Genomic DNA, 19968 nt, shown 5'->3' with positions numbered 1-19968 from the left:
TCCAGCACATTTTGTCTGGATACCTTTTTCCAGATTTTGCTTGATTACTTGATTCATGTTGGGTATGGAACCCAGCCACAGCAATGCGAACAGTTTCAAAGATTTAATACATTATATACATCACAAGCGCCAAACCAAACTTGAAACTAACACAGTAAGGGAAATGTAAAGATATGAGGACAGATGTACATTTATCTGAATGTAAAATGTTAAGGCAGAAATTAATTCCTCAGATGTTGTTCAAGTTTTCTGTGCATGTAGTATTTCACCAGAACACAAACAATACAAATTACATTTATGTGGTTACAGTAAGTAAGAGTATCAATGCATTTTACACCCCTAAAAGTTATTTCCCCAGCAATCAGGCAACTAAGGACAAGTTTTCACTTAAATCCTGTGTAATCTTTGTGATATCAATGGTCCAAATAGAATAATGCTCAGAGTCAGCATTGACTTTTGGGTCATTTTTGTTTGTTTAAATAGAGTCAGAATGTATATTTGGACTAATATGAAAAGGCAGTAGATTGTAACAAGATGACAATATGAAAGAAAATATCAGAGACGGAACAACCCTTCTCCTTATCTGCACTTCCTTGACAAAACCTTAAGACTTTGCAGGCAGGCAAGAAGATTCATTTGCTATACAGAAAGACACAGTCACAGAATGACTTCCTAAGAGTTGACATGAAGTTATCTGCAACTGGACAGATTTCTGAAACCCAGTCAATAGAAGTGTTTGAAACCCTCTGCTGCAGGTCACTACGCTTTTCTAGTGAACAGAAGCTGTTATATCCTGCCTTTCATTGATTTACCATTACTGGATGGATTCTTTATTTTAACAAAACATATTGTTATATTCTAGGTAAGTCTTTGACAATTCTTTACACTAACCTATGGAATTCAATTGCCACCATTAATTTCACTCTGGTATTTATCAGCAGAAGCTTTTTTCCTGCAAGAACCAATTTATTTAATTGAATAGTTTAAAGAGCTCCAAAACCACATACAAAAGATGAGGTTATAGCTAATAGCTTTCAAATATACTTAAAAGCTTGAATCATTAGCAGTTTCTTAAACTAGGAATTTTTAAGTGCAAACCAGAATTTATTGCAAGCTAGTCTTAGTGGTGTGATTTTTCACATCTAAATTTTCCACAAATATAAGAGGCAGTTAAAATAATATTCTGTATTTGGGAATAAAGCCTGTACTTTATACTTTCCTTTCACTTTTCCAGTTTTTGGCATTCCTGGAATATCGCATACATCAGTTCCTTAATTTAGTACCTGACCATGAACATCTTGAACATCTTAAACACCTTTATCCTCACAATTTTCTTAAAAGGTAAATAAATCCAGTTCTTCACATTTTACGAAAAAATGAGGCACACAATTCCAGAAGAACTTGTATGCTATAATACTGTTTCAAATAAGATAGTTTTGGCTCCCTATGCATTAGAAGAAACAGGCATCCAAGGATGGCACATTGGAAACTACTTCAGTGCAGTAGCTAAAAGGAGATCACAGTCCTACACACAACACACACCAGGAGGTGAGGGAATCTCATTTCTAACTCTTACCCTTGCAAATATTTTGAGATTTCCGTGAAAAGTGAAACAACTTCTGTAGATGACTCACTGCAGAATGCCTTGAGAATAAGCAATGAAATTACTGTTGAGGAAGATATGGATTCGAATCAACTACAAGAGGGACTACCCAGTTTCTTTGTATCCAATCACTGGGCTATTGAATAAGAACAGTGGTATTACCACCATTTTTCCTCCAATCAAAGAAGTTCTGCACATGGCTGGATATGGACTAGATATATATGTCATAAGATCAAATACTACAAATACTAAATGCATGAAGAATACCAGCAAACTTAGTTCCTTAGTTTATGCAAGTAAGAGTGGATAGATTTTTAAGATTTTAAAATCATTGCCTCTGACTCACATGGCAGGGGAAAACAATACCACACTGACAACCCGTTAAATGGTACCATTAACCTGAGATTATCAGCATTTAGGAAAAAGGCAAGAAATGATAAAGTGCAATGTACTTTTTCAGAATTATGATGCATGTAAAAAAATTAGGGAAAACCTCAGCTTCTTTGAAAACCTGAAGCAAAGCTTGCAGAAATCAATGGTAAGATAGCTATCAATATGTTTGGAACAGGTCCAAAATTATTATATCTGACATTAACATAAAGAAATTGTAACTGTTTGCATTTATATTTCCTTTTAGCAACTATGTGAGAATGTACTAGGACAGAACACAGTTAACCCTTTCTCTGGCATGTTTTACATGAATAGCTTTTTTAATTCCTTATCTTTGTTTCTAGAAAAATATATTATGGGGTTTTTTTATTTATTTTCATTCAATCAAACAATTCTGTCTGTTTGGAACCACAGAGAAAAATGTGGCATTTTAAATTATTCAGCAAGTAAAGCTGTTGTCTAAATGCTATCACCCTTAACCATGAAGTTAGGATGCAGTAGCTTCCTAAGGATTAAGGAGCTTTCTGAAAAAACAACTATATCATGTACTATAAACTTTAAAGATAATAAAAACTGAAGGTCAAATCCTGAAAGTTCTGTTTGTCTTTTTAGAGAAAATTTCTATTGACTTCAGTGAAAATTTGTTGAGTTAAACAAGGTTAAACATCTCCAGATCATATCTATTAATTCCAATTAAACAAAAATGCAATACAATACAATGATGATGGCAGCCAAGATTCAGATACTTTTACTTTGGGTCAGAGTGCATGATCCCAGTCTTGAATTATGGCTTAAAAACCTGAAACAATATTTATCCTTTACCTTGATGTTGCACAAGATGACAACTACTGTACAACCCATAAATACAGATTATTTAAGATAAGACAACATACCTATCAGATGAATGACTAAAACCAGACATAATTGCTTGTCTTAGTAATTACACTGGTTGTAGACTTACTCCTGGATGGGTTTTTAATAATTTCTGCATATCATTACATGCCACAAACAGTTTTATTCTTTAGCATATTAGAAATCACAAAAAAATCTGTTCAATTCTGAATAAACCCATCAAGTTTTGCAGTGCCAATTAGAAAACCATACAAACCAAGACAAGAACATTTGTGCTATTCACATATTGTGATAAAAAATGCAACTTGCTAAAACATGAATGGAAATGAGAACAAAGGGAGCTAATATGACATCAAATACTCATAGTGTAACCTCTCTTTCCCAGTCTTCCTGTATGTTTTCTGTCTATTTCAGAATACATTAAATTGCTGAACAATGATATGTCAAAAAATCCATTCTGCTTTACAGGATATATTTATGTAGTTCAGATCATGAAATATGAAAAAAAAGTCCTATCCAGTATAAACGCATATGAATACCGTGCTCATTCTAGCAAAGCAATTTTCTAGTTGTTTGTTGAATAACCTTCAAATAAACAACAGTTGACTACTAGACTCTAATAATCATTCCAGCACTCTCTACAAATGTTTTTTTCATCTAGCATAGAAGGTTTTGAAACAAGCCCAAAGACCTAAACACATCTGGAGTTTGCAGATATCTGGTTTGCGACTTCCAGTTAGTCCCGTTTTTGTTGTAACACATGTTAAAACACCACATTGAAATATACCCTGAAAATTCAGGAAATTTGAAATCAAATCCATCTATGAACTTCACAGCTGGGGATGTTTTAGTTACAATGCATCTTGTTCCAAACCACATAAAAATAAAATTATTCAAAGCAATCTTCATTGTAAGCAAAATATAAACTCATATATGAAAATTATTCAAAGTGTTTTGAGTTTCACTATATTCCAGCAGTCCAAATCATAAAGACACCGTTTTGTTTTGTGGTCTGAAGCAAGTATCACTGATCATTTTTAGTATCCTGGAACAAGTAGATCGGTAACAAATTTTCATGACAGACACACACACTCAATGAGATTATAAATTAGTTTCCCAAGAGAAGGCTCACTAATAAGATTGGATCTAAAATTTAGGTCACTTAATTTTAAGACTCAGCTAATGGGCTAAACTGTATAACTTCATAACATAAATTCAGGTTCAACCTTTTTTTACCATAAACATTAGCACCATTGTAAAGTTGCAAAGAGTAAGCTTCTTGTAAAATGAAATGATCTAATTATAAAATGCATTTGGTATCTCCTTACAGGGAGGTTATTTCTAAAAGAAAAATAAAATATTCTGTAATACATTATGAAGTTATAAAATCTAAGCAATTAATTTTTAACACTGTGTAAGTTCTGATGTCACTGAAAAGATAAATTTGTAAAACTTCTTTTCAATATAATTTATTGATTCTATTTCAAACACACTACTTCCTTTATTTGCAAATATATTTACAATACCAGAGCTATCATACAATCAACGAAACTTTACCTTTTCTTCTTTAATATTCAGAGGTAATGAGAGATCATGTAACTCCTTGACAATCACATGAGAAAACTCACAGCCTGATAAGGTCAGAAATAGGCCACTTGGCTTGTCTTACACAGAAATAATGTATTATGAACTCATATTCCTAACTTGTTCTGAGTACTAGAGAAAGTTCTTCTAAAAGAATATACCAATAAATTTTCCACCTACATGGCAAAGAAATATTTTTAATTTATTGCAAATTTGCAAATCCCTCTTCTCAGTCTTTGGCAGCGTTCGCAACTTACCATTTCCATTCTCTACTATGGCCAATGGCTCTCTGCAGATTGCTGTCTTTCTCAAGGTATTCATAGTCATTTGAACTTCTGCCAGCAGCACTGCTTGCATTGCCTCAATAATCTGTCATAAATGCAAATTATTATTGGATGATATCAGTACTTCAATTATTTATCTAAGCATTTGACAATTTTAAATAACTACTACAAAATTTTAAGACTGTTCCAGTGAAAGTCATTAGAAAGTCAACACTTATCAATATCTTTCAGACAATGATAATTACGTGTCTCTACATACATATTGAGAAATAAATGTTAACTGGATAGCAATAAAATGGTGCAAGTTGTCAGTCGTGACTGCTTCCTACTAATTAAATATTCATTTTCTTTAATCTCAAACTAGAATTGGTCATCTACTGCCTCCTTGATTTCAAGGAGTCATGACAATATACATTAGTAAAGCACATGGCGATTACAGCTAATAAGAAATATCTTCTTTTTTTTCTACGATGTGTGAAAAAATGCTTCATAGACTGGATAAGGACCTTGTATTTTGACTTTTTTAGAAATTTTGGTGGCTAGTCACTCTCTGAAAAGCTTGATTTGTTATTAGTGGTGATCTTCTTCCTCTAGCTCAAACATGATAATACTGTATTTTTTGTCTAACACAAAGAGAAATACCATTCCTCAAACTACTGTTATCCAAAAGGAACATCTGGAATTACGAACAGCCTATAAATGGTACTTGCAATAGCTGATGCACCACATATGGGTGTTAAGACAATGCAGTGTGGAGACTGTGATAGAGTTATTACTTTCCTTCTCTTTACTTTAGCAGAGAAGCCCCAAGAGAACTGAGAAAGTTTAAAGACCTAAGGCATTTATAAAGCACATGAAGACCTTACACAATGGACCCAAACTTTTGCAATTCTTACTCAGTCTAAAGTTCAGCATGGTGCAGAACGGCAGCATTGCGTACCTTTTCTTCATTTGATATTTCCTTCAGAAAAGAAATACAATTTTTACCTCTCAGGAAAGTATTCATTCTCTAGTACAAGAAATTTCCTGAAAGACAGAGAGAATCTAAAGTTTCCAGGACAGTGTACTCTAATTTAAATCTGAATTTAATTTTAATATGAAAATTTTAACTTAACTATGTTTATATTATTAAAAATTATGTTTATATGATATTTATATTATAAAAAAATCTATTTAAATCATTTAACTTTAATATGAATTGAAGTTGATGTGCAGGCTCCCTCAAACTGCCTGGAAGAGAGACAGTTTCATCTCACTAATCAACTACAGTGAATTCGTGGGCTGTCCTCAATCGCATTTCTAGCTGCCATTGTAAATTCAAATCATTAAGCAGAACAAAGGCTGTAGGTGTCCTTTGTGACAAAGTCCTTTATTGTAGACAAGTATGTTATAGTCAGGTCCACAGTGTGAAAGTTCACAGCAAGTGAACCCAGCCCTACGTGCTTTAACATAGCACAAACCTTCATCTTGTTATAATAGCACTTTATTTTACAAGGGAAAACAAAGGCAGTTTCCAGTTCCTCACATCCATACAACCCTGAGTTTTGGGGATTACAGATCCTGACTTTACAGTAGACTCTTACAATATATCTCTAATAATTAAGAAAGAAAACGAAACACAGACATGTAGTCATTGTCCTGGGGAAATTTTTGACAAAAAAAAAATTCTTACAATTACACAGAAGAATTACACACATTATGTATTTTTCATGGTGTTCTGATCTGCTAAGAACTTGTCACTAATCTGGATCAGCTATTCATTACCTGTACCATTGCTGTATATGCCACTCAGGCAGCATTTGTAACATGTAAGTTCCTCTAACATCTTAAAACAAAGTAAAAATCTGTAGCAAATGGCACAACATGATATTGTAGAGGCACCTGTACATCTCCACATGTTACTTGTCTATCACTTTGTCAAATCTGCATTTCCACAGTGCTCAGGGTGGTTTCACGTGTTCAGTTTTGTCCTCGCACTGCATCTTCCCCAAGAAGTCATATACCTCATCTATCATTATCACCAAGTCTAAAAATCTCCAGAAGCTTTGCCTGTTTCTAACAAAAAACAAATCTGCATGACTACCTTTCATTTTATCTGATAGTTTCCACTTTAACTTTAGCATTCTTGTGGATTACATATACATTGGCTATCTTGTTGGCTACTAATACGTATTTAGTTTTTTTCCTCATAATTGTATCTACTGTTGCAAATACTAGCTGCTTTTTAGTTGGGATCGTGAAATATGACAGAAATTATGCTTCTTCTGTGCCTGAGAATGTATAAATAGCATATGTCCAACTATAAAACCAGATATCAAGGAGTGAAATGTAATTGTTTGGCTCTGCAGCACCCACACTAGAGTACAAGTCAAAAAGACAAGTGACCAAGAGTTGAGGCAAGCTGTACCATTACATATATATTAAGTTATACTGGCTTTCCTTTCTACACTTTATCAATTACTTCCAAGGATGACTATTCCCTTTATAATGAGTGGGTCTAAGGAGAGAAGTCAATAGACATCACTCCTGGTTGTTGCTCAGGTCATAACCTCTACAGGGCTGAGCCTTGCAGAAACTGCCTCCCAGATGCCTCCGTAACAGTGTCATATCGGGGAGTGTTATGGGTTTGTGTGGGGCGGTTGGTTTTTTTGGTAGCGGGGGAGGGGCTGCACGGGCAGCTCCTGTGAGAAGCTGCTAGAAGCTTCCCCAGCTCCAAGTCGGACCCACTGCTGGCCCAGGCCGAGCCCATCAGTGACGGTGGTAGCACCTCTGGGAGAACGGATTTCAGGAGGGGAACCGGTAGTGAGCAGGGGGATTGGGATGTGAGAGGAACCCTCTGCAGATACCGAGGTCAGTGAAGGAGGAGGGGGAGGAGGGGATGCCCCTGAGGAGGTTGGTGCCCCTGCAGCCTGTGGTGAGAGGGCAGGCTGTCCCCCCCAGCCCATGGAGGGGAGCGGGGGAGCGGAGGCCCCCCAGGATGGCCGTGACTCCATGGGAAAGCCCCGCTGGAGCGGTGTGTGGCTGAAGATCGGCCCGTGGAAAGGACCCACGCCAGGGAAATTTGTGAGGAACTGCAGCCCACAGAAAGGAGTCACATTGGAGAAGTTCGTGGAGGACTGTCTCCCGTGGGAGGGACCCCACAGCGGAGCAGGTGACGAGCAAGGAGTCCTCCCCCTGAGGAGGAAGGAGCGGCAGAGACAAGGTGTGGGGAGCTGACCCCAACCCCCGTTCCCCATCCCCCTGCACCACCGGGGGGAGGAGGTGGAGAGAACCGGGAGTGGAGTTGAGCCAGGAAGGTGTTCTAAGGTTTGGTTTTACTTCCGAATATCCTTGGGGTTTATTTGATTTGTAATAAATTAAGTTAATTTTGTTTCTTCCCCAAGTTGAGCCTGTCTTTTGCCCGTGACCATAAGTGGTGAGTGATCCCTCCTAGTCCTCATCTCGACCCACAAGCCTGCCTTTTTATTTTCTCCTCATCCCATCAGACATATTACGCACTCTGCTTTGCTGTAATTCTGCATAGTAACTGTCAGGAGAGTTGTCTAGACACTTATACTGAAGTCAGTTGGCTTCAGGTAGAGTCAAATGCTGTAAAACCAAATGCATTCAGAGCTTATTAGACAAATTACTGTAAACTTGGGCATCAGTATAGAAGGTACTAGCTTATCAGTACTACTCTCTGCAATTGCCTTAACATGAAGTGGTTTATTCTTTGAAAGTAAAATCCTTTGTAATATATCTCAGATTCACCCCACTTTTACATATTAATGGAAATTAAGTAACTGAAGTGAAAAAAAAAAGTGGGTGCACTGCAGAAATCAATAGAAAGAGATGAGAAAATCATGAGATGATTCATTCCTCCTAAAATCTCAGCAGTCCCTCCACAGTGTCTATCTTTTTCCACTAGTGAAAGAGGGACGCTAAAGCAAGTACCTTTCTCATGCAGATTATTATGTCAGAGTTCTAAATATAGCATCAACGGTTTTCCTAAGGGGAGACTATGCTAAGCAGCTAGCTGATAATAGAGGATACAAATTTTCTTGCACAGAAAAGGAATACTGCAACATCAGGATGGCAGTAGAGGACTTCCAAATCAGGACCTAAATGTTGTTCGCTTGAAGCTGTATAAACTGTATTTCTGATAATGCTTCTGAATTAATACATCCAAATTTTAACAAGGTCTTATTACTTGGGACTATACAACAGGACCATTTCAAGGTTAGAGATGACTCATGTCCAGGTAACTCAGGACTAGGAGGAACAGATGTGTAACTCCTACTGATTGCAAAGGCATTGGTAATGAATCTGATAAAGCTCTCTCACTTCTATACAGGTACGTCACACCACAGAGCCCTGATACTGCTGTACATAACAAACTGCTGAACCCCATAGACTGATGGTCACCCTTAACTGATGGTATGACAGACCGCTCACGTGTTGTCATGTAACTACAATCCTTGACCATAGATGTGAAGACTGTACACTTAACATTTTGTTAGTGGAACTACTGACCTATTAAATTTTCATGCAAAACTCACTGCCATGTTTAGTATTGAATTTCTTTGCTGAGATTAGCACTGAAAACCAGAAGGCAGCTATAGAGACAGAGTCGTTTACTCTGTTTTACAAATGGTTGTCCAGCTCAGGGAGTAAGACATATTGTAGAAGGACGCTTACTTGGTCTATAATCATTGTGTGAAGAGACAAAGGACTTCAGTCTTCAGGAAAGTCAACCTAACAAGAAGTAACTTCACTCAATAAGATTTAAAAAGATCTTAGAGCAGGAAAAAAGGAAGCAAATTATTTCCTATTGTATTCTTTCTCTTGAAATGCCTGAATAAAGATATAGGGAGAAGGCGTTTCAACATCTATCATCTGAAGACTAAGGAGCTCGGAAGAGCAAGGAAATAATTATCAAATGTTGTGGTTTAACCCCAGCCAGCAACTAAGCACCACGCAGCTGCTCACTCACTCCCCACCCCCCCTCCCCAGCCCCAGTGGGATGGGGGAGAAAATCGGGAAAAGAAGTAAAACTCATGGGTTGAGATAAGAACGGTTTAATAGAACAGAAAAGAAGAAACTAATAATGATAATGATAACACTAATAAAATGACAACATTAATAATAAAAGGATTGGAATGTACAAATGATGCGCAGGGCAATTGCTCACCACCCACCGACTGACACCCAGCCAGTCCCCGAGTGGCGATTCCCCACCCCCACTTCCCAGTTCCTAAACTAGATGGGACGTCACATGGTATGGAATACCCTGTTGGCCAGTTCGGGTCAGGTGCCCTGGCTGTGTCCTGTGCCAACTTCTTGTGCCCCTCCAGCTTTCTCACTGGCTGGGCATGAGAAGCTGAAAAATCCTTGACTATAGTCTAAACTTTACTTAGCAACAACTGAAAACATCAGTGTGTTATCAACATTCTTCACATACTGAACTCAAAACATAGCACTGTACCAGCTACTAGGAAGACAATTAACTCTATCCTAGCTGAAACCAGGACAATAGGGTAAATCCTTCTGGTGGAAGAAAACATCCTTATATCTGCTAGAGTCAACAATAGGCAAAATGTTTTGATTGCACCGTAGTTTGACTATTCTGATAACTTTTTTTTTAAAGTTTTATTTTAATGTTCACCCTTTCAGCCAAAAAGGTTCCATAAAGCTGCAATAATATAGTAGTAGTATTTAAAAAAATTAAAATATAACCAAATACCTATCACAGATATAACTGAGAAACAGGCTATTTTAAGTATACAGTAAGGACAATTAAGGGCAGAAATGCAACCATCGTTTCCTCATATTAAATATTTCAGGGCAAGCTTTTTTATATATATATATCTCTCTATCTGAAAAGATGAGCACACTTAATTTCTGGGCAGGATGGGAGTGTGGCAACAACAAGCTATATTTTATCTGAAAGAACAGCAAAATGCATGAAGATGACCTTTCCTTTAAAATCATCTGGGGAAAAATAATCCTGGAAAAATATTTTTAAAATATATGCATTTTTAAAATTTAAGACAGAAAAACACCTCCCTCAGCCCTTCAACTTCAAGAAGTCAGTAGACCCCTGATCAATCATCTGCAGCAGGTTTTTTCAGTTTCCTTGTTTGCACAGAATCTGTTACAGTACTGCAAGGAGATGAGGAATCAATAAATGGTATGTCCTTCGGGTCATGTCTGAGAGTCAGTCTCCTCCACTGAAGATAACAATAAAAAAAAGTTTTTAAAAGCACAGTAACTAGTGATGTTTTGGGTAAATGTACGAGAGTGCTTAATCAGGTTGCTCAGGATTAACAATTTGGCCATAAATCTGTGTTCATATAAAGAAAGGTTTAACAAAGACAGCATACTATCAACAAAAACTATAATTTTGTATAAATCACTCATTGCTGAATATCCAAACCTATTGCCAACATCACAAATTATTCTGAATGTTGAAATGTTTACGGCAGTTTGGCTGCAAACAACCCAGAATCTGCACTACAAAGCAGGTTAATAAAGCTTATTGCAACAACAAAGCTGTGTCTGAATAATGTTAAAATTTGAGAAGCATTTATAGCATGGTATTTGCAGTACTTGACAATTTCAGTGTATTAAAGTCTTTCCAGATAAAAAGAAAAGCATGAGGCAGCTTATTACACACCTTATCTTCGTGCACACTAATCTGTAGTAGATAAGACCATTATCATTGCATGAACTGATCAGTCACTAAATTCACTGGAAAATATAAATACAGAGATCTCATGTAATCAGCTATGCTACAAATATAAGTTTCATGGCTATACAACTCTGCTCTGTAAAGAGTTTCAGCAGCTGACCAGGTCAGCAAGAGATTATATGAATTTCACATGACAATCGCAGCTATTGAAACTGAGGTCCTATATTCGATTTTTTTATTAAAAGGATTCAAAAAAGGAAAAAAATCTTATTGTAAGAGAAAAGGGGAGTTTGTGAGGGAAGAAGAATGCTGAAATAATATGGAAGATGTGCAGAGAGCGGGGATATAATAAACAACTGATAAGCTCAAGACAAAATGCTGAATTCAATTGAATGTGAATATTTGCAGAAACCATTGCTGTCTGTCTAATAGAACAGGGGACTATCACTGTAGTACCCCTGCACACCTCAGCTCTGGAAAATATTCTTTGCACTTGAAATGCAGCACAGAGTTGCATTCAATTTTAAAAGTAACATCATAAAGTAAACTTGTAACAAGTATTTCCCTTTTGTGGAGTAAAATCCCTTGTGGTCATAGCACACTGTCTTGAGTTTCATACTCCTGAATATTAACTCACTCAACCAACCTCACAACTTTATTTAAACGTGTATTTCCAAAATGAAAAATTGTCTCTAGATTTCACTGTTCAGACTATTTCACAGTTACCTGTGTCAAGAAACAGCAATTTATCTCTCAAGACATCAGATTCTTCACTAACAATAGCCATGAACTTCATCTGACCTGGGAACACATAACTAACTTTTCTAAGTCATTCTTGAAGAGTGTTTTAATAAGTAAGGACTTGGGATCAATTATTTATCCCTTTAAGAAGGCATTTTCTGTTTCTTCTATAATAATACGTTGGTATATGACACTGCCCTTATTTTGGCCTTTATTTTCCTGGAGCATAAAATGGCATTTGCAATGTAAATTTCTTCTGGTTGTTAGAGAACAGGTAACTCCTTTTTTAAACACATACTGTGAACAAGATCACCTAGATTAAAGACTACTAGGACAGTTACTTTCCCACATCTAAACATGTACTTTAAGGTGAAATAGTTTAATGAGTAGCATACTTCATACTGAAATAATAATCTGCTTTCCATAGATCTGAATGGCACAATTTATGTAATAATTTCACCAGAAATCCATAACTATTATGTCACATTACAGATTCCAAATATTAAATGACAGCCCATATTACTTAAGGATTACATTGCAACAACTGACACAGGCCTATTTCCTACCTTTATAGATTGGTCACCCCAACAACAAATGAGTTTCAGCAACGAAACACTCCCAAAGTCTGGGAAATGGTATCCACTTTTACCTGAAAAACACATGCATAATTTATGAACTGACAATATACATAGACGTACACAAACAGAAAGGCATTTAACATTTTTAATTTTTTACTTCAGCAACATACCTGAAAAAGATCTGAAAAAGCATAATTTCTTAGAATATGATTTCATCTGATGCAATAAGCACAAGTGTTCAAACAATATATTGTTTGAACTTTTATTCTTATCCTAAATCAGATTAGTCTTTTTTTTTATTTTTAAACAAAGGTCTGATATCCCACAGAGTACATTTTCATCATGATTTTCTAAAGATATTGAGAATACTTTCCGATCTGGAGTACTTAAGTATGAGTTTTACTATGTAAATTCTAAAACTACTTGAATATGTGTTTCTTTACCTTTAAAACAGTAGTACAGTCTATGCAAAAATACATTCAATAACATTTTGCACTGTTAACAGTTCTGCCAGATTTACTTTTCTGCTACAGGGCAACAATACTGGTGTGTGGTCAAGATGTCAGATAGCCAGTGTCTCACCAGTTATGCTTGCAGTTAAGGAAGATGGTACATTTATGGATTTGCATGTGAGTTTTATTACTACCCATCCTGATTTTTCAGATTATTTTCAAGTAAGGCACAGTTTGAACTGGCAGCTGTGCTGGTTTAGTCCACAACTTCATTTGGACTTCAACAGAAAAATGTGACATCTCAGTACTTTACTACAACGTTTGTTGCCAGACATAAGTTGGGTAAATTGGTTGTACGGTCCTTTGAATCCACGCAAGAATCTCTGATGGCCAGTACCATTTAATGTCTTGAGGAAACTGAATTGTAAGTAGCAATTGTATTTCAGTAGCACCAAAGTTCACAAGTATCTTGATCACACAATGCATAGTCATTGGCTTAAATGTTGGATTCCTGCAGCAAAGACTAAAGTTTGAAAAAATCATGTAAGTACCTGCATATTGCAAAGCAAATAGGGTGCACTAGTGTAGTCTGAATGGGAGCAGTATGCTATTCAGTAAATGACTGTATAAATGTAACTATGTCAATATCTAATATAAAATGTAAACATATGTACATACACACACACAGGTATGATCAAAAAAAAGAAGAATGAAAAAAGGAAAGAGGAAAAAGTAAGACTAGAGCATTTAATTTCATTTTACAGAAAGACAGGGTAAAAGCAAATATTTTATCCTTTATCTCTGACAGCTGACATGGCATGTACCATAATACAAAATGTGAAGGCTAATACAAAAACATAAAAAGGGATGACAAAATGAGAGAAGCAGAACTGATCATACAAAGGTGACCTCTTCTCACATTTTAACTTGATTTTTATGTAATTTCTTCACATATCAGGATGAATTCTGCATTTTTCTTTTTTTTTTTTTTTCTGCCATTTTGGAAACTGCTGTGTCAAAACTCAATGTTGTTATTTCAAACCTTCCCCCCAATTTACAACTAATTTCTTTAGTACGAACCTACTGAGTTTACAGTTGAGTTCCCCCTGTTGGGAAATCCTGTGGGATAAAAGCAGCTCTCCAAAATCTTTGATGTGAGGAAAGACTCAAGCAATGCTGATTTCAATTAATAGCTTTTATAGTTCTTACTGACTCAAGAGCTAACCTGATGCTACTCTGGTCTAAACACAAAACAGTCTTTCAGCAAGTGTCCCCATTGATCAAGAATAGTACAGCCAATATGGTACCTATCATCTAGCCTTGTCCTCTGTTGCAGTACTACAATTTCATGTCCATGTATGCAAAAAGGCGTTAGAGACTCCTGTTTTACTTTGGTTTTGTTCCCATCTCTTTGCACACACGTAAATGCATCCAGAAAGTCCAGAAACAGCAGCAGAATCAAGATTTAACATTGCCTATTCTGCCATCCAGTGTGTCCTTGATGCTAAAGACATGGTCACTCCTAAAACGTCTAAGAGATCTGCAAATCTCAGGTAAGATTTTAATTTGCAAACCCAAACAATCGTGTAAACTAGGAGATATGGGATATGAGTAAGATTACCTTAGAAGTTTTAAGTCACTCAGTAAAACCATATTTATGTCCATGAACATTTCAGTAATCTCTACGCCACTTCCATACCTTTCATCTACTTATTTTCTATTGCCACTTGATTTTATGTTCCATGTCTTTCTTCCAACAGGCACTTTTGCTGTCGTCATGAGTTCTACAGTTATGGCACATATAAGAGTCAGATAAGGAAAGGTACACTAAAACTGATTTTCAGATGGGGATGTTAAGGCTTATTTACACAGCAGATGGTCAAGATTTGACTTGAAATAATTTGTGGTATCAGTCTAGACGGGACTTAGACTATAACAGGAACACTGTATTTGTTAGGTAATGTATACTGACAAATATCCATATTCTGTTTACATTTTTATTTAAACATTCTTTGGTTAGTTACTGTAAACATAAACTTAGACTGGCTTGCAAAGCCAAGATTGGTGAACAATTGCCTGTGGGACATTAACATGAAGAGATTACTTTACCCTACCCTAAGCCAAAATTCTAAGGGCATTATTGAACAGTCAAGATGACTCTTGTATTACTAAGGTAACAGTTTGCTTGAAGGGCTGTATATATTAATGGGCGGGCACATAACGGTGATGAGGGAGATGGGGGAGGGGGCAGACAACAGTCTGTTTTTCAGATTGCTAGAAAGTGTCTTTGGAAACTCAGTTGAATGTTGTGCCATCACAGAAAAAATATCCTCAATTCCAGTATTACTTATCAGTCAACATTTTGTTTACATGCTTTTGTGATATTCATAGAACAACAGAATAATCCAGTTTCTGTATTTGCACACAGGACCTCCTCAAAGCTAAAGAATATAATTTTTTTTTTCATTATTGAAATTAAATGATGTATTTTAGCAACAAAAAAGCATGCAACAAACCTCCACTTAAAAGCTAATATTGCCACTCCTCCATATACTTACTACTTGGTAACTCTCCATAAAAACTGGGGAATGAAGGTGTTACTGCTTCTGTATTTCGCCATTTGTCGTGTACAGATTCTGATTTCTGTGGACTAAAAGAATATGAAACTATTAAACAACACCTAAAAATACTTAGAAAAATCTTGTGTCTTAAAGTAGTTTTATTTTTATCAATTACTATCAACCACAAATTAGTTTCTCTGCAAAAGTCACTTGCCCGCAACTTGGTATTGAAACATTCACATGTACACAAACACTGAAAAGTACCATCCAAACACAGGAACTTTACATTTGGCTCAAAACTTATTATAGTGAACTTTTATGTTATATTAAAGAAATTAAGTCATATGTGAAGAATTGAATCAAAATACCATTTTCACAAAGGACTTGTGCTGTTTTTTCTATTACATAGGAAAAAAAAATCAAGGGAAACTAGCAGTTTTTTAGCCGTTTCAGTGTTAAATACTTTAAAATAAATACTTGGGATTTCAGTAGATGGCTACAATTTAGGAGACTTGTGTTTCTTTTAAATACATTGCTATAGTAACCCCGCACAAACTATATTTATGTGTCACTTAAAAATAATATATTTCACCTTTCAAATTCACTACAATCAACAGTAAATCATAATATTTCAAAAACCTTGCAATACTAAACAACTCTGAAAGCTTTCAGTTTGAGAGCTTTAAGTTACAGATACAAATCTCAAAAAGCAGGAGAAAAATTCTTTGAAGATCTTTTCTTACTAGCTTCTTCCTGTTTCTGTCCCACTTTTATAATCTAATACATTTTACTGCAGATTCTTTTATTTTCACAGGCTGTATCAAGTCGCAGAAAACCAAGAGATATACAAACACATTTGTGAACAGCAGCTTATAGACTCAGGTCCAAGTTTTTCTAAAGCCATGCTTTTCATACTTTGTTCTTTTTTGGATCATGAACATTTTTTGGTTAAATGTTCAAATTATGTTAAAAAAAAACCTGATTTGTATTTATTTATTTATTTTTAAAACAAAACAGATTAGTACTGGTCTGATAATGTGTGCTTAAAGCATGTCATTCACTGTCACTATTTTCACATTCCACAAATCTCATTTATGCAAGCAAAGAGCTAAGAGATCATAGAAATACTATAACCCGAAACAGAAATACTATAACCTGAAACTTGCTGATCTAAAACACGAGCTGAAAACTTACGATAGCAACTAGCAAAGAGTTTTTCAACCAAATGTTTTTCATTGGGGAATGATAATCTCTCAAAGCCATGGTTTAAGCAGAAACATATATATACATGCTGACAAAGACAGAATTTCTGCTCAATATGAGAACACTAGACTCATCCAAGAATACCCAATAGTCTATGAATCGATCAAATGCATTTCCCCAGTTCTGGCTCTCCAGATTAAAAGTCTGTATATGTGTCTGTATTTTATTTAACCAAATAGAAATTCCTTTCACTTTCCTGTAACAGCAAAATCATCGGATATGCCAAAGAACAGGGATTTAAACTTTATTATTGCATTCCCCAGATCAAGGCCGTAGGTGACCAACACTAAAATAATTCTCCTTACAGCCCAATGAATATTTCATTGCTACATGCAAAGTGGGCCAGCATTAACAGAAGAAAGCTGGAATCTCAAAATTATTACTAAACCAGTAGTTGGACACTGTGCTGCATTGCAGGGAATAAATATGCAAATCCTTTCTCCAGCATCAAAGTAGGCAGAACTAGGACTATCAGCTGAATACACATTAAGCAAGTGTCCTAGTCACTGGATAATCTGTTCAGCTATTCTTTCTCCTGTTTTTAATTTAAAAGTTTAAAACCTTTGGAGTTTGTACCAATGTGCTAATAGAAAGTAAATTTTCACAGGATGGAGAAACATTCATGGCTCTGTTGACAGATAAGCTACCGAAAGGACATCAGAATGCATTTTCCCTCTCATATTAGTAACTGAATTAGTAAGAGTTATTTGTACTGCAGTAATACTTAGGAGACCAGGAACCTTACAAGATGTGAAAGCTGTCCTACTAACTCCTTCTGCAAATGCTGTGGTGAATTAACATTCAATACATAGTTTTTTCCCTGGAGCATGCTGTAGTTTTAGCTAAACCAACCGCCCAAAGAGGTTTGGCTACATGCTGTACTTTTAGAAGGCAAACTGGACAAAATAGCATTTGCTTGGTTTCCATCAAACTTTCAGTTAGGCAAAAGTACATTATTTTAACAGCTCATCACAACAAAGAAAACTCATTCCAACCCTGAATACAGAATAAATGATGAATATCAAAAAGATTTAATGAATGAACACAGATTACAATAGTTCATTCAGACCCCCATTTTTTGCAAAAGGAAAAGGTGAAATGAAGGCTGAATCCTAAGATCACGGCAAATAGGCAAAGTCCTATTCATGCTATACTTATTACTGAGTGGGGGCAGAGGGGAGGAAGAGGGAAAGGAAACTGCATAGGAAAGGGGTTTTTTGCTAGATGGAGAGAGGAAGATAACTTTGCATACACATAACTGCTTTTGAGGCAATACAGAAAGTATAAATACATTCAGATAGCAATTTCAGATAACAAAACTATGTACATCATGTATGGAATCAGGTTTTTTGTTTTTTTTTAAAGTGTTTGAAGCATGAAATTCTTTCCCATGGCTGTAATCCACTTCTCCCACTAATGCTGACCCAGTAACATCATCTCGTTGGTTCTACCCACACACTTTGATTCTGTGTGAAAATGATGGTTCTTGACAGCAGTGGGACATCATTTGCAGTTTTACAGAGGTTAGGAAACAGTACAAAATCCTTTACGTACCTCAACTGCTCTTATCTTTATTTATTGAGGAAAAAAATAAAAAGCAAATTATGACTGACATGCCTAAAGCTCTGAAAGAGTTCTTGGAAGGTAGGGTAAAAGATAAACTCTGTGCTATTATGGGAGCCATAATGAGAAAAAAATTTCCTGTCGCCAGCAGTAAAGAGGAAAATGTCCAGGTGACTAAAACCTCTGAGGTCTGTGTTGATAAAAATGCAGCAAATACAGTCTAGTTCCGATCAAGTTCCCCAAGAAAGAACACTTTACCCCTCGAAAACAGAGAAAAATTGTGGCTACTTGTCTGTTTATTTGCTGAATGTGCACGAGATGAAGAATAAAAAAGGTATAGCCTCAAAAGTAGGCAAGAGTGTGCCAAGTACAGCCAGGAAAGAGAATTGTGTGTTGTCTCTGTACAGACCCATAGCACTTGTAGCTAGCTGCTGCATAGGAACTCAGGAGGAAAATACAGAGCTCAGGGAGGAAAAAACCACAAAACCAAAAAACAAAACCACCAGAACAAAAAAAAACCCACCCCAAAACACCAAAACTCACAAACAAAACAAACAAAGCTATCCAAGAAACAATCTAATAGATACAACTCAAATGCTCTTACCCAGATGAGGCAACAGCCCATGTCAGAGCATCACAAACAGCACCAAAATAAAACTTAGCTACAAGACAGCTATAAGTAGGTATACTATTAAACTCTGGAAAAAGAGGCAATCCAAACCAAACCATGTCAAAATCCCAAATAAAACATTTCAGACTCTTTGAACAAAATTCGTAACTTTTTTCAACCAAAATATATGTCAATTTTTTTTTCTTTCTTTTGTACAAAAATTCACCTATTTCTACCAGAGATGCTAGCTTTTACAGCTTTACATTTCCTGGAGAAAACTTTAAATTATATAGTATAGTTTTCACAAAAAAAAAAAGTGCATTTTTACTTGCCAATTTAATACTTAAAATTTTATAGGAAATACATTCCAAAGCCAGGATGTGTATGTCTAGGAAAAATGTTTGATTCTGGTATGATGACTAACTTCAATTAGACAATATCTTTCCAACAGAGTACTGTTAAGACACAATGCAAGCATAAAGTCCTTTCTTTCATGGAAAGGAATTCATGTTCAAGCTGGAATGCTGGAAACAACCTTTCATATAAGAGTTTGTATTGAATATGGACCAGTAGGCAATGTGATTAGCAGTAAAAACAACTGAGAAATGTGTGTTTGTCCTGTGGGATGGTGCATATCTCTTGAGATATGCTGAATGCCTAGAGCTTTGTGGAAGGCACAAAGACATTTGCAGCATCAGGATCAATATTTTTTGTCCCCCTTCTTGCCCCTGGGCCATAGCATCACCAACACTGAAGTTAATTGTCCTTAAAATGCTAAATGCAGACCAACCTAGGTTTGCTGAACAACAAATGTCTG

General features: G+C 36.0%; 1 protein-coding gene across 1 annotated transcript in view; it reads right to left on the bottom strand.

Moving 5' to 3' along the window:
• The window catches only part of WDR72 (WD repeat domain 72), a 118330-nt gene that overhangs the window by 39171 nt on the left and 59191 nt on the right, over nt 1-19968 (bottom strand). The window contains exons 15-17 of the mRNA XM_010571812.1: nt 15713-15804; nt 12691-12773; nt 4687-4798 (exon numbers count right to left, since the gene is read on the bottom strand). Of these exons, the coding sequence (XP_010570114.1) occupies nt 4687-4798; nt 12691-12773; nt 15713-15804 (287 nt within the window). The remainder of the gene's footprint in view (nt 1-4686; nt 4799-12690; nt 12774-15712; nt 15805-19968) is intronic.

The sequence above is a fragment of the Haliaeetus leucocephalus genome, unplaced genomic scaffold (genome assembly GCF_000737465.1).
Source record: "Haliaeetus leucocephalus isolate CR32 unplaced genomic scaffold, Haliaeetus_leucocephalus-4.0 Scaffold339, whole genome shotgun sequence".
NCBI classification, from domain to species: domain Eukaryota; kingdom Metazoa; phylum Chordata; class Aves; order Accipitriformes; family Accipitridae; genus Haliaeetus; species Haliaeetus leucocephalus.
This window is presented reverse-complemented; position numbering and strand designations above follow the sequence as displayed.